Below are 14149 nucleotides of genomic sequence, written 5' to 3' on the forward strand. Positions count from 1 at the left end.
GTTGTGAGACTAAGATTTCCAAAGTTTTTGTTACAAACTTGGAAACTCGATGGTCCATGGGCCAAAACCACAGGATGTTATCTGTCTATGCGAATATGGTTTAAAGACCTGGTAATATTTAAAAGTAAAGTAAAAGAAAAAGAAAAAACATATATACAAACATGGCATCACATAAACAGACTCCAAATGTGTGTCATCATTACAAACCCAGGTACCTGACTGCCAGTAGCGGAGTCAGTGTTTCTGACAGGAGACTGCACACACAACTGATGTCTTTATCTCATGTCCTTTCACACTTTGACACGCACAGCAAGACCCCCTCTTTGTGAGGCAGTGTGCGTGCTTCTGTTTTTGACATTATATACATCAAATAATGTAGACATTGACAAAAACCTCCAGTCAGATGGATTTAATCATTCATGTTCAAAACAGTCCGGAACATTTGACATATCTGAAGCAGCTATTTGTACATAGGAGTAGACAGACAAGCAGCAGATGATTGATGAGTCAAATAAAAATGAAGAATATTATTTAATTATTTCAGCCACTTGCAAATACATTGATCATTGATGATAAAGGTATTAAATGCAATTAAATGTAACAGTTGAAGAAAGTACATAATCATAATCATAATCATAATCATAATCATAACCATAATCACAATCATAATCATAATCATAACCATAGTAATAATAATAATTAATGAACCAAAAATGTTGTATTTTACTGTCATGAAAATACTGTTTCTTTGAACTGGAGTTTCAGTTTCACATTATGACAACCCCACGGCAGTTTAAACGCCTAAAGAACTACATTACCCAGAGAGCTCTGCTGCAGTATAAATAGCACAAAAGGGGCGTTCCCTCAGTGACATGTGGAGGAGGTAAGAAGCGGATTGTTGCCGAGGACGCATTCAGCTGTCAGAGATAACGCCGCTCAGCCTGCTCTTACCTGGAGTTTGACTACCATGGACTTAACCGAGGATAGCGCTGTGGAAATTATCCTGTGCTGACCCACTTCTCCACACATATCTTTCTCTCACTCTCTCTGTCTGTCTGTGACGCCTTCTTTCATTTCTGCCAGGTAAAGTCCTTATCTGTCTGTATTGTTCATTTTGTCACAGAGCTGCAAGCATCCCTGTCAAGGAAGTAGCCCACGCGCTCATTTGTTGCTGTTTTGCTGTAGCTCGTGCGATAAGAAAAAAAGGAGAGGAAAAAATGAGACGACATGTCATTTAATTTTGCAAGACGAAATGTTTGTGTCCCGTTTAGATTTCAGAAAATAGTTAAAATACGTCACAAAACATTCAAATTACTTTAAATATTCTGCCATTAGTCTCTGCAGAATAACGCAAACTAAAAACTTTATAGTGTATGTTTCTCAGTTGTATGGAGTTGTGTAGGTCATCTGAGTCTGGGAAAATTTACCCATCATAGGCACCAATCAGTATTTGGCTATAGAAGTAAAGGTATGTCTAATTGAACATGCCATACTTTATAATTTTCTCATTGTCTTTTGATGCTGCAAAGTTAAATACTGTGAGTTTATCCAATGATGGTAACATTGAGTTTGGGTGAGAACAACATCTATGTCAACAGAAAAGGGACGGACCACATAGATCACCTGACCTCTATAAGTGGTATTGGCTCCTGTCACCCAGGCTTACATATGCTCTCTACCTGGTAACAGAGTAAAGAATGGTGACCTTAATTCAAAACTGGCTTCACACAGCTAACAGCTTTTCTTTGTTATCACTTGCATAAGCTGTAAAGTTAAGCAGTTTAACATCCTTACCCATTGGTGGTATTTGTGTCTTTCAAATTCATCCTATAAATTTTATTCATGATCTCTCAGTAGGAGGTGCTTTGAGGATGGGCAAAAAAAAATGGTCTGGAACCAAATGACGACAAAGTCCAGCAATAGCGAAGTCATTATCATAAAAGTAATAGTTCTCATGTATGATCACAGCTAACAGTTATTGACAAGCCATTAAAAGATATATTCCGCAAAAAGCCAATGTTCAGCACAGTGACTTTTATGGTATAAAGAATATGTCAAAGTGTCTGGTGAATCATCTGTGATTGTTTCAGATAATCTATAATGATTCGATTGGGCCCTGCTTTATGATGCTTTAATGACCTGTGTTATCCATCTTTTACAGGTGTAGTCAACCCTGAGCAACCATGTCGGACAAGATGTCTAGTTTCCTCCATATTGGGGACATTTGTTCCCTCTATGCAGAGGGCTCCACCAGTGGATTTATCAGCACTTTAGGGTAAGTCTGCTTTTTGTATCAGGGTTTTCATGACCTTTTCACTACATCCACTTTCCCATCTGCCTCCTGTTGAACAATCCCAGGTGAGGTTGGTAGATAGATGGAGCCTCAGACAATATTTTCCTATGGTACAATAGAATACACAACTATAACTCAGAACAGGCTACCAAAAAACACAGTAACACATGTAATGATTTATATGGTTGCTGTTTTAAGCCAATGAGATGGTTGAACAAATGGGGTAGTCTAATGGATGGATTCATATAGTGGATGGATGTAATGCATCTGTTTGGTTGGTGGCAGTTACCATCAACGTTAGCATCACTCCTTTGTTTCTCCACATTTTATGGTAAATAATAAGTCACCTGATTTCAGTGAAACAGGAAACTAGGTCTTTAAAAAAATAACTTAATTTGAACAATGTAGGTAAACTAAGTCGGGTTATACAGAGGCAGAGATGCACCCGAAGTAAAGGTTGATCTAGAGAGGTAAATGGAAGATTAGCTCTGCAAACACAGTCACCAAAATCCACCCCCCATGAAATGAATCTGGACTATCGTCTCCATTTTCTCTTCATTACTAGCATTGTTAAGCCTTTGTCAGTGGTTACCGTGAACTCAAGATTTAGTTTTTCCCACAATAATAAGCACAACTAATTGGCATTGTTGTAATTTTGTTGCATTATTTCACACCTTGCTTTTGAGGGTATAAGGACAGAGGGTGTCCTCTGTTGTATAGGTTGTACAATTTGTGAATCTGGGCTACATATATAAAACTGACTGAACTTGACCGCTTAACACTATCTTGTATTTTTTAAGGAGCTATTTGTAAATTTTGCTGTTGCTATATAGCTAGCATTAGCATTAACAGCTGTTATCAGTCTAGAAGAAATGTTGCGGGTTCAACATCAAACTTAAGTCCTTTACTCACCAAGAGTCTCCAGCATTGAAAAGCAGCCCCAATGTTAATTTTTGTTTCTAAGCTGTCTTTTTTTCTACTGAAGTTAGCACGCTAACCAGCTAGCCCCGGTCTGTCTCCACACTTTCTGATGGCGAGTCATGGTAGCCTCCAATCTGACTTGAAGAAGTAGCAGATGGCGTATTATAATATCTTTTCTTGTAAACGCAGCGAGGGCTGAAACTCTCAGCAAGACTGGAACGCTTCTGTTGTTTTGCTTCTCTTTCTATCACTTCTTCTACTGAAGTTAGTATGCTAACCAGCTAGCCCTGGCCTGATCGGCCCATCTCGTCACTTTCTGATGCCGAGTCACTGTTACGTCCAGGCTCCCCTGAAGAAGGGGCGCTGCTCAGAGGGCGTATTCTAACGCCTTGTCTTGTAAATGCAACAATGGCTGCAGCACTTGGCAAGACTGGTAAGTAAACAGCTGTTAATGCTACTGTTGGCTATGCAGCGATAGCAAAACTTACAAATAGCTCCTTTAAGTTTCGTTGCTTGTCTTGTAAACGCAACAATGGCCACTCCTGGCAAGAAACCACGTTTGGTGGCAAAGAAAACTTACAGAGCCCCTTTTAATGTATTTTACAGTAAGAAAAGCATAGTGGGTACAATACAGCTCCATATATGGGGTATGCTTTCCCCTGCCTTAACTCTTTTAAATAGAAGCCTGTACAAGAGAATCAGATGAGGCTTGTTTGTCCAGTCTCAAAGACAGTGACTCAGGGATATACAGGTATGTAGCTCTTAAATGGTCTATGGTCAGTCAGTCAACGGGATGACTGATTGCAGTCAAATGTAAATTTCCTCTTAATCAGATGGGTTTTCTCTTATGCATGTAGAGTAGTGTTGTGAGTCAATTTTAATAACAGTGTCTGCCACATGTTATGAATTTTAAGACAAAGGTAGTCTTATTTGAGAAGTGGTAGGTCCAGTAGAATTTCTCTCCTTATATTTCCTTGATATTCTGTAATTCTGACTTCAAATTACCCTGTCTCTTCATGCTACATGCTGAACACCATTTATTTAAGCACTTGACGTCTTTCCTCCTCCCTAATCGTAGGCAACGAGTTAAAAATGCATCTCATTATGTGCTCAAATCTTGACGTACAGTTGACAGTCAAATAAATAACAAAAGGCCAAAAGAAGACAAAGAGGAAGAGAGGGTGAGGGTGAAGAGAGCGTTGATGTGAATGTCCTTATCCAGCATATCTGACATTCTTTTGCATCACGCCTGTTTCTCTCCTCTGCTTCCCTTCTATTTTCTACCCCGGGGTGTTTTTTTTGTTTTTTTTATCCCACTGTGGAAATGAGCACAGCAATCTGTGTTGTCCTCTCCCTTTTAATTGCTGCAATCTTCCTCCTCTTGCCGTGTCACTATTCTATTTGCCAGTCACCAGAGGCCGTGCCGAGCCCTCCTCCTTGCCACCTCTCAGAAACCATGCTTTCACAGTTTAGTGTTCTACGTCACCCACCATGGCAACAAATGTGTGCACAGCTTTGAAGACTGGCGGCCTGGCAGAGCTCATTTGTCAAATTTACCATCTCACACACACACACGCACACACAGGAGAAGAGCTTAGAGGACGTAACTATAAATAGCATTATTGTATTGTATTAGGTGTTTGCTGTCGGTATACTGAATGTGACCCCTGACAGATGCCTGAAACCACCTGGACCACTGCTAGCTCAGAGAGGGTGGCAGCTTGACAGCAACATCTTGCTAGGAGGCTGGGTTACAGGCATGAAGCCGTCTCCCATAATGCAAGAGGAGGTCTTTCCTTGACCTTGGATAACAATGACCCTTGAAACTCCTGGTCTTATTGGAACTTGGCCCATCAGTGCATCAGTGTGATCAAGGCTATGGCTCTTAATTCCTGTGGAAGAGAATCTCACACCATGTGCTTTCTTCCCTCATCATGACAGTGCTCATGCGGTGCAGTGTATACTGCATGAGCTATAAAAAGATGCAACTGACTGGACCAGCCAGAGCATCCTACTGACGCTTTGTGTTTGTGCTGATCTACTATCATAGTATTCCCTGGGGTTTCCCTAGATTTCCTGTGTATTATATATGCTACCAAGTTCAAAAAAGTTTCACTAACATCCTGTGAACGTTGTTTGGAAACATTGCATGACAAGTTGGAGTAATAGTGCTACACCAGAGTATAATGAGGCAGCACAGGTGATGCATTCTTCAGAATAGGCCGTGGTTCCCCTCTTGGTAAAATGATAGTACAATCTATCACTAGTGCCCCAGTTCAGAAATCTATGTTGTTATTCTCTCATTTCCTTGGTTGATAGCTGCTGTACACCAAATATTTCCCTTCATAATTCTCCGTGATTAATAATTTGTTGTGTTTGTTCTGCTCATTTTAAGCCTCAGCTAGCTATGTTATCATTGCCTTTTTTTAAGCGTGGTGGATTGTACTCTCTGGTTGAAGAGATTTACACAGTTTTGGCTGCATGATATTAGACCAACACTTTGAACTCAGGCCTGAGCACAAGATTCTCCCTGTGTCTCCAGCGTGATGTTTGCTGTCAGTACAATGAGATATGTCTTTATCATGCAATTCATGTGTTTCAAATGACCTGACATCTCTGATTAAATCAAACAGCTTCTATGTGTCAGTCGGCCTTTTTCACGCAGCAGGAAAAGCACAGATGTTACTAATACTGTTAACGGTGGCTCTGTTCCATTTAATCGTTACAGTTAGCCAGGCAGTGAGTGAGAGGAGAGATTCACAATGACTGGACCCTGGAACTGGCACATTTAAATAATGTAATTAATTACACCTGTGATTTTGCTACCACGGCATGTCAAAGTGCCTGAGTTATGTCTGTTTAAATGTCTGGAATTGGACACTGATAGAAAATCAATACAGAACTTACAATTTCTTAATAAAAAGCAGATGATTGTATTAGACTTTAGACAGTTTGAGGCAGTTTGGGATTTTGGGTACACAAGCTGCATTAGTTGGCAAAATAATGCAGATTGGGTGTCGGTTTCTATTAGCTAAATTATTACCTTCATCATGATGGGGTTATGGTGGTAATATCATTGTCATTGTTTTGGGTTTAAGGTCTATTTAAGTTGCATGTGTCATCAATATTTGACTCATCATGATAATGGCTGTCTCCCCAGGCTTGTGGATGACCGTTGTGTGGTACAACCAGACACAGGGGACCTCAACAACCCACCCAAGAAATTCAGAGGTAAGGCCTCAAGATCACTTGTTTGAAAGTACAATGTTTGATCCCCTTGATGTGCAGCAAGTGTCTGCTGCTGCTAGTTGTGGCCATTGCTGCCTATTGCTGCCTATTGCTGCTAAGATACTTTTGAAAAGGATATGTTTAATCTCAGTGATGTTTTTTCTGGTTAAATAAAGCTTTGGCCACATATAAAGAAATGCTGCATAAATGTGCAAGACCAGATAAGGCAGACATACTGTAGATCAGTGACATTATTTTCTGCTATAGGAACATAATACAAGTATTGCATTAGTATTTGATAAAAAATGATCCAAACCATGGCTACCCAGGTAGAGAGGATAGGTACTGGCTTGTGTGACTCTTTGCAGTATGCAGCTGTATGTCTTGCACTTTGTTTTGTTTACTTAGTTTTTTGGCCGAGCTTATTGTGTTTCTTAATTTTTTGCTTAATAAATGTTGGTTAAATGATTCTCTTTTAGGTTGTTTGGAACATAGTTTGTGTTGAATGAGTACATGTGAATTTGTAATTCTCTCCTTTTGCTGTTAGATCTTTACTAAAAAGCCATTTATTTAAAAGATGTGGAGTAAGTGGCTGTATTGGGTAAGAGTCTCCTTTTGCCTTCAGAACAGCCTGAATTCTTTGAGGCACTTTTTGTTAAGAAGTTGTTTGAAATGCTCTGTTGAGGATTTCCTTCATGCTGGTTCAAAGTTGTTGGTTCAGCAGTGCTAAGTGCTTGCATATTTTAAACCTCCTCCACCCTCCATCAAAAGGTGCTTTTACTCAGTTTAAATTCAGAGGCTGGATTAAAATAAAGTCACTCTTGCGTTCCTGAAAGCATGTTGAGATGGTGATGGTTCTATTGTGTGGTTTGTAGCATCTGTTTGAAAAAAGTTTGACTGTAGTTATGATCACCTGGTTAGCAACCGTGTCTACGGGTGTTGTTGCATTCAGATATGCTCAATGGTAACAAAAGGCCTAAGACACACCATCATACGACCAGCAGGATTTTTTATGACAAATTCTAACATGAGCGTGTCACTACAGAAATGGACTATCATCTAACCAGAGGCCAACAAGTGTAGCTAAGTGTATTTTCACATTGGCTGCCAGGTCTGCTGGCAGGTTCCTTAGCGAGGTCTTTAGTAAATGAATTAAGAGTGAAATGACGCAATTGCCAATGTCAGATCCATCTACTTGGAACAGTGTTCCTTCCAAATTGATTAAATTCAATTGAGCGTTTTTATATATGGGAAGCCTCGTACGACCTTATCTAACATTTCCCTGTCACTGACATAATTGATGCTCTGTTGTGTCATCCTTGAGTGATGATAAGCAGGAAGAGGATGAAGCACACACACACACACACACACACGAACACAAACACAGTTAGAGGGGGACTCACTGTAGCTGTAGATGACTGTATTCTCTATGATTCGTTTACCATCCATAAACGTGAACATTACTTAATTTTAGTCACAACCTGACTTGAATCTCTGAATCAGAACTCTGCAGTATGAAGCCATTTATGACTGAAAATTCAGATAACTGTAGCAAAGTCAATTGGCTATTTGGTTTAAGAAGGCCAATAAAGAGAAGAGAAGCCATTTTTTGACAGCATGGTCTCTAACATAGTTTGTTTATATCAGTGGGATATATATCAACACCAATGCAATGCATTGATCAGGATAAATCTTTAATAACAAGTGATCAGAACTGAGAATCTGAAAATGTTATCATTAGAACCCTGTAATGAAATACAGATGTAAAACAGCTTTTGTACCCCGCAGCAAGAAACAGCAGAGCCCCCCTACTGTGTGTTTACATTTTAACTGCTTTCAATAAAGGAGGAAGTTTTATTTTATGGCCCACAGAGGGCAGACCTTTTTAGATTGATATATCTCTTCTAGTCTAGAAAAACTCACAGTCATGTTGTCCAGAAACAAGTAATATCCTTCTACCTTTTAGACCTGTGTTGCTGGATCTCAGGATGAAAGGTTTCTGTCAGGTGGAGTTAAGCACCAGCCCCATGACTGCAACCTGCCACTAAATCTTAACATCTAATAACAGGCTTTAACCTGCAGCATGAACATGATGTTAACATGATGACAACACAGAATAGCTAGCAGCCATGTGGCTTAAAATACAATATCTTTTTTTGTGAAGACCAGGAGCATTTGTGTAGTTGATTTGTTTCAGCTTCTCTAACTATTTAAACTACGGCTGAACGATATGCAGCAAAGATCATACTGCAATTATTTTGGAAGATTATGCGATATCAACGAGTCAAGATTTTAGTGGGAATGCTAATTTTTGCATTTAGTTTTCACTGACAAAAAAATATAAAAATGATAATGGAGTAATTTTTGTTGGGTCTTGTACCAAACAAGTACCTTTATCAAAAAAATTGCAGCTCCTGCAATTTGGATATTGCACCATATTGCGATTTCTATAATATTTCAATTAATTGTTCAGCCCTAAACTAAACTATTATACAAGTTGTACAGAGGGTCACCGTTGTATGCCTCTGAAATGAGACCAGCTATTGAAAGAATGTTTCATTTAAACATTTTCAACAGTCCGAAAGAGGTGCTCTCAAGACTGTTTAGTGTATCTCAAGAAAAAAGCAAGAATTTTTTAGGCACTTCTTCTTCTGTCCATCTTCTGTTCCATATTGTGACTCCTGAAATTTACTGTACATGTGACTCTTTTTGAGGTGTGTAGATGCAGGTAAACATCATCAGCCAGTAGATTTTATACAGGTATAAAGACATGATGGATGGAGACTATCCCATGTAGACACTGCCTTAGCATACAGTAGGTGAAGGGGAGGATAGCAAAAACAACCTTTTTGAAATGTAAGTTTTGAGCTGTTGCTGAGACTATAGCAGAAACATGCTGAACTGAATGGTAATTTCTTTTTAATTTTAGGGTATAAAATGTCGTTTTCTAGTGTTTTTATTGGATCACAGTGTATTCTAACACACTTTCAATGTATTGTGGTCCAATACAATAGCACCACAAAATATGGCCTCAAAAAGTACCACAGAGTTGAGTCAATAGAGAAATAATAAGTCCAAGTCTGAGTAATAGCTATAATTTATGCAAGCTTTTGTTGGTTGCAGAGCCATTGTACTGCATCACATTAAATAGCACAGGTGCTTCTGATTTTATAAGAATAGAAATAGTGATTTGCAGTGTGGCAGTTGTTCTATTGATTGTTCTCTATCCAACATTGTTTATTGGACAGTGCGTCTGGGTGCGCCTTGTTGATATGATTTTGCAGTTCCAGTAATTATGCATTAGTTGTTTCACAGCAGGTGCAGTGTGTGGCTGTTTATCAGAAGCAGGATTATTTTACATGGATTTTTCTGAACTGAAACAACTCTTACATGTCTGCCAGACCAAGAGACAACCTTGATGTTTGAACAGCACAGTGTGCCCTGCTGGAGTTTGATAAAGGCATGACCAATAAAGGCTTATTCAACAATGTCAGAGTGAGTTCATCATGTAAAGTAAGAAGAATCCCTTTCTCCAGTCAAAGTGATGGTCTGCCTCACAGAAGCCACAGTTTAAAACAAATTAAAACAGGAGCAACTTGAAGGTATAGCACTGTGGAACAGTGTCTTTACCTCTTAAGTAACTGAGTCACCATTGCACACTCCACGGCAAAGGCGGGTCCTATTAGGGTTCATACAAGGGTGTATTTTACATATCAACCCAGAAGTGCTCAAGCCGCTTCAATTATAGTGGTAACTCGAGAGTTACCACCAAGAGTGGATTGTGTGTTTATGACACACATAAAGTAAACATTACATCCTGAGCTGAAACCTGCATTAAGAGAGGGGCGTGTTAGATGTAATTCACCAATTATAAGTGATGGACAAAAACAAGTGTGCAGATTCTATTTATTTATATCTATATGGATATAATAATAAGACAAATGAATGACTTAAGGCCTAAAATTGTAAATTTGAATTTGATATAATTCAGTTTACAATGAGAGTAGACATTGTGCCCACTGTATGAATGGCTAATTTAAGAAAGAGTTAATGGCCTCCCTATAAGATGACCTCTGTGTGTGCTGCGTGGTATTTGCCAACCCTCTACATGCTGTGTAGGTTTGTCACATGCTCTTTCACATCTGTCACTCTTCTTCTGTGTTTGCATTTGCTGACTGTTCTACTATAGACAAACTAAATAATTCAGATTTTTTTTTGACCGATGCTCAAACACAGGGGATTTGGCTTCGTGAACCTTTGTAAGTTGCCTCATGTTTCTTTGTAAACAGCAGACATATGACGGTAACATTTACATTTTGTTTTAAAAATGTAATTGTCATTACAATACTACGGCTATCAACCCTTTTTCCATTAGATGTTCACAGTAGTTTGTGTATATTTTATATAACTGGCTCACTGTAGTAAAGGTATGTAATTGTGACTCTGCCTTTTTTCCAGTGAAACCAATTAGCACCAATTAGCAGATAAGGCGAGAGAGTAAATTTTCATCTAAGTCATTATTTTTTGATTTTATATATATATATATATATATATATATACATATTCTCTACCACAACTGATGCTCTAACAGTCCAATTACAGGTTTATTCATTGTGTTATATGCTGTTATGCTACATGCTGTACTAGCTTTGCATTCAGCAGTGTTTGTGCCACTCTCCTGTGCCAGCAAGTGGTGTATAAACTGAGTGGTTAACAGATAGGTAACTGTATTTTATGGATTTAAACAAGCCACCGCCTTTCCAGTTGAGGATGCAAAGAAACAACTTCACTTGTCAGTTTCTAACCGAGCTATTCAAATTATATTCAAAGCTGCGGTTTAACACCACAGAACTGCAGTAACAGCAGAGTGACACTGGCCAAACTGACCTAGCATATAATTCACAATTGCAATAGCAAAAGTAGACCATCTAAAGTAGGCAGCAATAAATAATTAAAACTGCATCGTGCCACATGTTTCACTTTTCTTTAATTTTGAAGATTCTTTTATTTAAAAACATAGTTTTCACATTACATATAATGGCATGTTTAGATGTGTACAAGAGTCAGGTCGGTATAATAAAGATTTAAAGGTATTGTAAGGTTGTAGACTCTCCTCTCTTATTAATACCAGTGTTAGACAGAGGCAAAGTGTACCGGGACTAAATCCTAACGTCCCTGTTGAGTATTAATAGCACACTTAAGCTATTTAAAAAGTCTGTATTGTACTGTACTGTAGCACAGCATCTAAATCTGATAAATGAAATGATGTAATGTGTATTGAATCTTGGCAGTGATACAGCTCTGGGTTCACAGATACCTTGTTAGCCAAGCTTACAGATTGTCACTTGTGTTGGTGCTATGTGCTGCGCATCTTGTTGTGTGCGTGACTCTGTACGCACTGTATTGTGTGAGAATTGCAGGGATTGTTTTGTGCAAAGGGATGGAAAATTAAAGCTTTTTATTTAAGCAATATTCAATTAATCATTAAAGGCTCATAAAATATAAAATAGGGATAATTTCTTTGGTATAAAGTAGTTCCAATGAAAACTGTTGCCACTGTGTTCTGTGGATTATCCAGGGTTACCTGGACGTTGTCTCTAGTAGATTTTTGCTAAATATTTTAATGTGGTGTGTTGCACTGTGGTGGTGGCAGAAATCCTAAAACCAAGTTTTTAATTTTGGTGAAGTGGCCCTTAAATGAGGTCACCCAGTAAGTAAATGTACATAAATCTGTCATAAATTTGATAATACAAAATAATAGCATCACTCAGAATTACTGCTCCAGCTGGCAAACAAAATTCAAAAGATTAAATATATATACATTTTTCACAATTAGCAGGTTTTTCAAGATGACACAAATTACTGAGGTGCAACCTATTCTTATATCAACCAAAACAAATCACTGTCTGTCTATCAGGTGGAAAACCAAAATGAGCTTCCCTGTCTTCCAGACAATGGACTACATGCTTTTTATATAAAAATATGTTTGTTCTTAGTAATTCCTTGCTGATAAAGTTTGTCAGAGATGCTTAGGAGTAAACTTCACATCACAGCTTCATACATCGTTTCAGACTGGACCCAGTTAACAAAGCCAGCTATGAATACATCAGCATCGTGAAGATGAAAACTCTTTGAAGTTTTCAGCTTTATTTGTATTTGGGACTGATTAACGGTACAGTTCATCCAAACTACAAAATTGAATAAATAAACAAATCTCTGCTCTAAGTCATGTAGATAGCTCTGTTGTTTACAGAGATTTCAAAATCTTTTTCACAGTTAAAAGAAAAAGAAAAACAAAGAAGTTGCAGTCAGTAACAAATCATCTTAGGACATGTATAAACAGGAGTCTTACAAGAACCATGTCTGTCAACTGTTGTCTACACCTCATTGCTAATGAGTAGTTAGGTCTTATAAAGAAATCAGAGCGTGGCTGAGTAGAAGTTTTTCATCACAAACTTAGTGAAGAAGGAAATGGAAAGTAAATCAGGTGTGAAAAAACCATCTACCATGAGGCTGGTGTTTTGTTTCATAGGGGAAGTAACTGAGAAGCCTGGGAGCCAGTCAGTACATTTACATTCACATTTGGCAGACGCTTTTTATCCAAAGTGACTTACAAGTGAGGAAGCAGATTACAACAACAAGCCACTGACTGACACAGGATAGAGTGGTTGTGACCAATGGCAGAACAGGAGGTGGGTATGTACAAAACAACGCACCTGCCGTCTGCAAGCTTGAAAGGGTCAGGCTCGGGTGGAAGCTTGAAAATATTTTTCAGAACATTGAGAATTTTTTTTTCTTTTTTGCATAATTGCAAAGTCTGCCTTGCTGCCGAGTCCAACCCTCATGTCACTGTTTCGCTTACTGTACATTGTACTTTGGCATGTGAGAAATAAAACTTAGAACTGCTGTTTAGTGGCAGCATCACTTATACCTGAAACATAAAACACAATAATATAGTCATGTATTATTAACAACAAAAACATCTGAAACAGAAAATACAACAATATATTATTATATTGTTTTATATTCATTTATATCTTTATTTATCTACCTTTATTTAATTCATTTATCACTACCTGTACAATAAACACTCATAACTGACAGGTGAGTCTCACTCAGCTGTAATATCCACCTCTTTAAAATGTGACACAATATACTGTGGGATTCTAAGTAGAAAGTAGTCCACATGTTGTTGAAGCTACTTTCTCCACTCCATGGTGGACATTTTTCAAGTCAGTATATATATGGCATCATTTTCACACATAAATAAAATGAAGGACAGTGAGTATAGTGCACTGCACTCAGTCACAGCCCTTTGCTACCTTCTAGCTGCTCAGTTAATTAATTAAATATGCACCATTAGTGAAATGGTGTCAGAGGTTTTTTGAGCAACAATACACAGTCAAAATATTGTAGACTACACATAGGAAAAAAAATGAATGAGAGCAAAAGACAAAATTGTATTTGTCACTGTTGCGCAGTAACAGTGAGAGATAACTCAGCACAGCAGCATAGTTGTTATTGGTGACATTTATGTGTTTCCCCTGCTGGATCGTGTGTGTTTTTATTTGTATTTTTATTAAATTGGATGAGCCATAAAATAAATTTATAGCCATAGTTGTAAAAATATTATGAACATTTATTCTCTGTGCTATTCAACAAATAATTCATTAACCTACATTTCCCCCTCATCCTTTTTCCCCTGGT

At 38.2% G+C, this 14149-nt stretch overlaps 1 protein-coding gene across 1 annotated transcript in view; it reads left to right on the plus strand.

Annotated features, from left to right (window-relative positions):
- The first annotated feature begins 936 nt into the window (after window positions 1-936).
- Window positions 937-14149, plus strand: part of itpr1b (inositol 1,4,5-trisphosphate receptor, type 1b) — an 87152-nt gene continuing 73939 nt past the window's right edge. Inside the window, 3 exon segments of the mRNA XM_087173316.1 lie at window positions 937-1083; window positions 2162-2275; window positions 6375-6445. Coding sequence (XP_087029442.1) covers window positions 2184-2275; window positions 6375-6445 — 163 coding nt within the window. The 5' untranslated portion in view covers window positions 937-1083; window positions 2162-2183.

Source organism: Seriola lalandi, unplaced genomic scaffold (genome assembly GCF_002814215.2).
Source record: "Seriola lalandi dorsalis isolate HSWRI2012SDOR001 ecotype SW California unplaced genomic scaffold, Sedor1 jcf7180002054169, whole genome shotgun sequence".
Taxonomy (NCBI): Eukaryota; Metazoa; Chordata; class Actinopteri; order Carangiformes; family Carangidae; genus Seriola; species Seriola lalandi.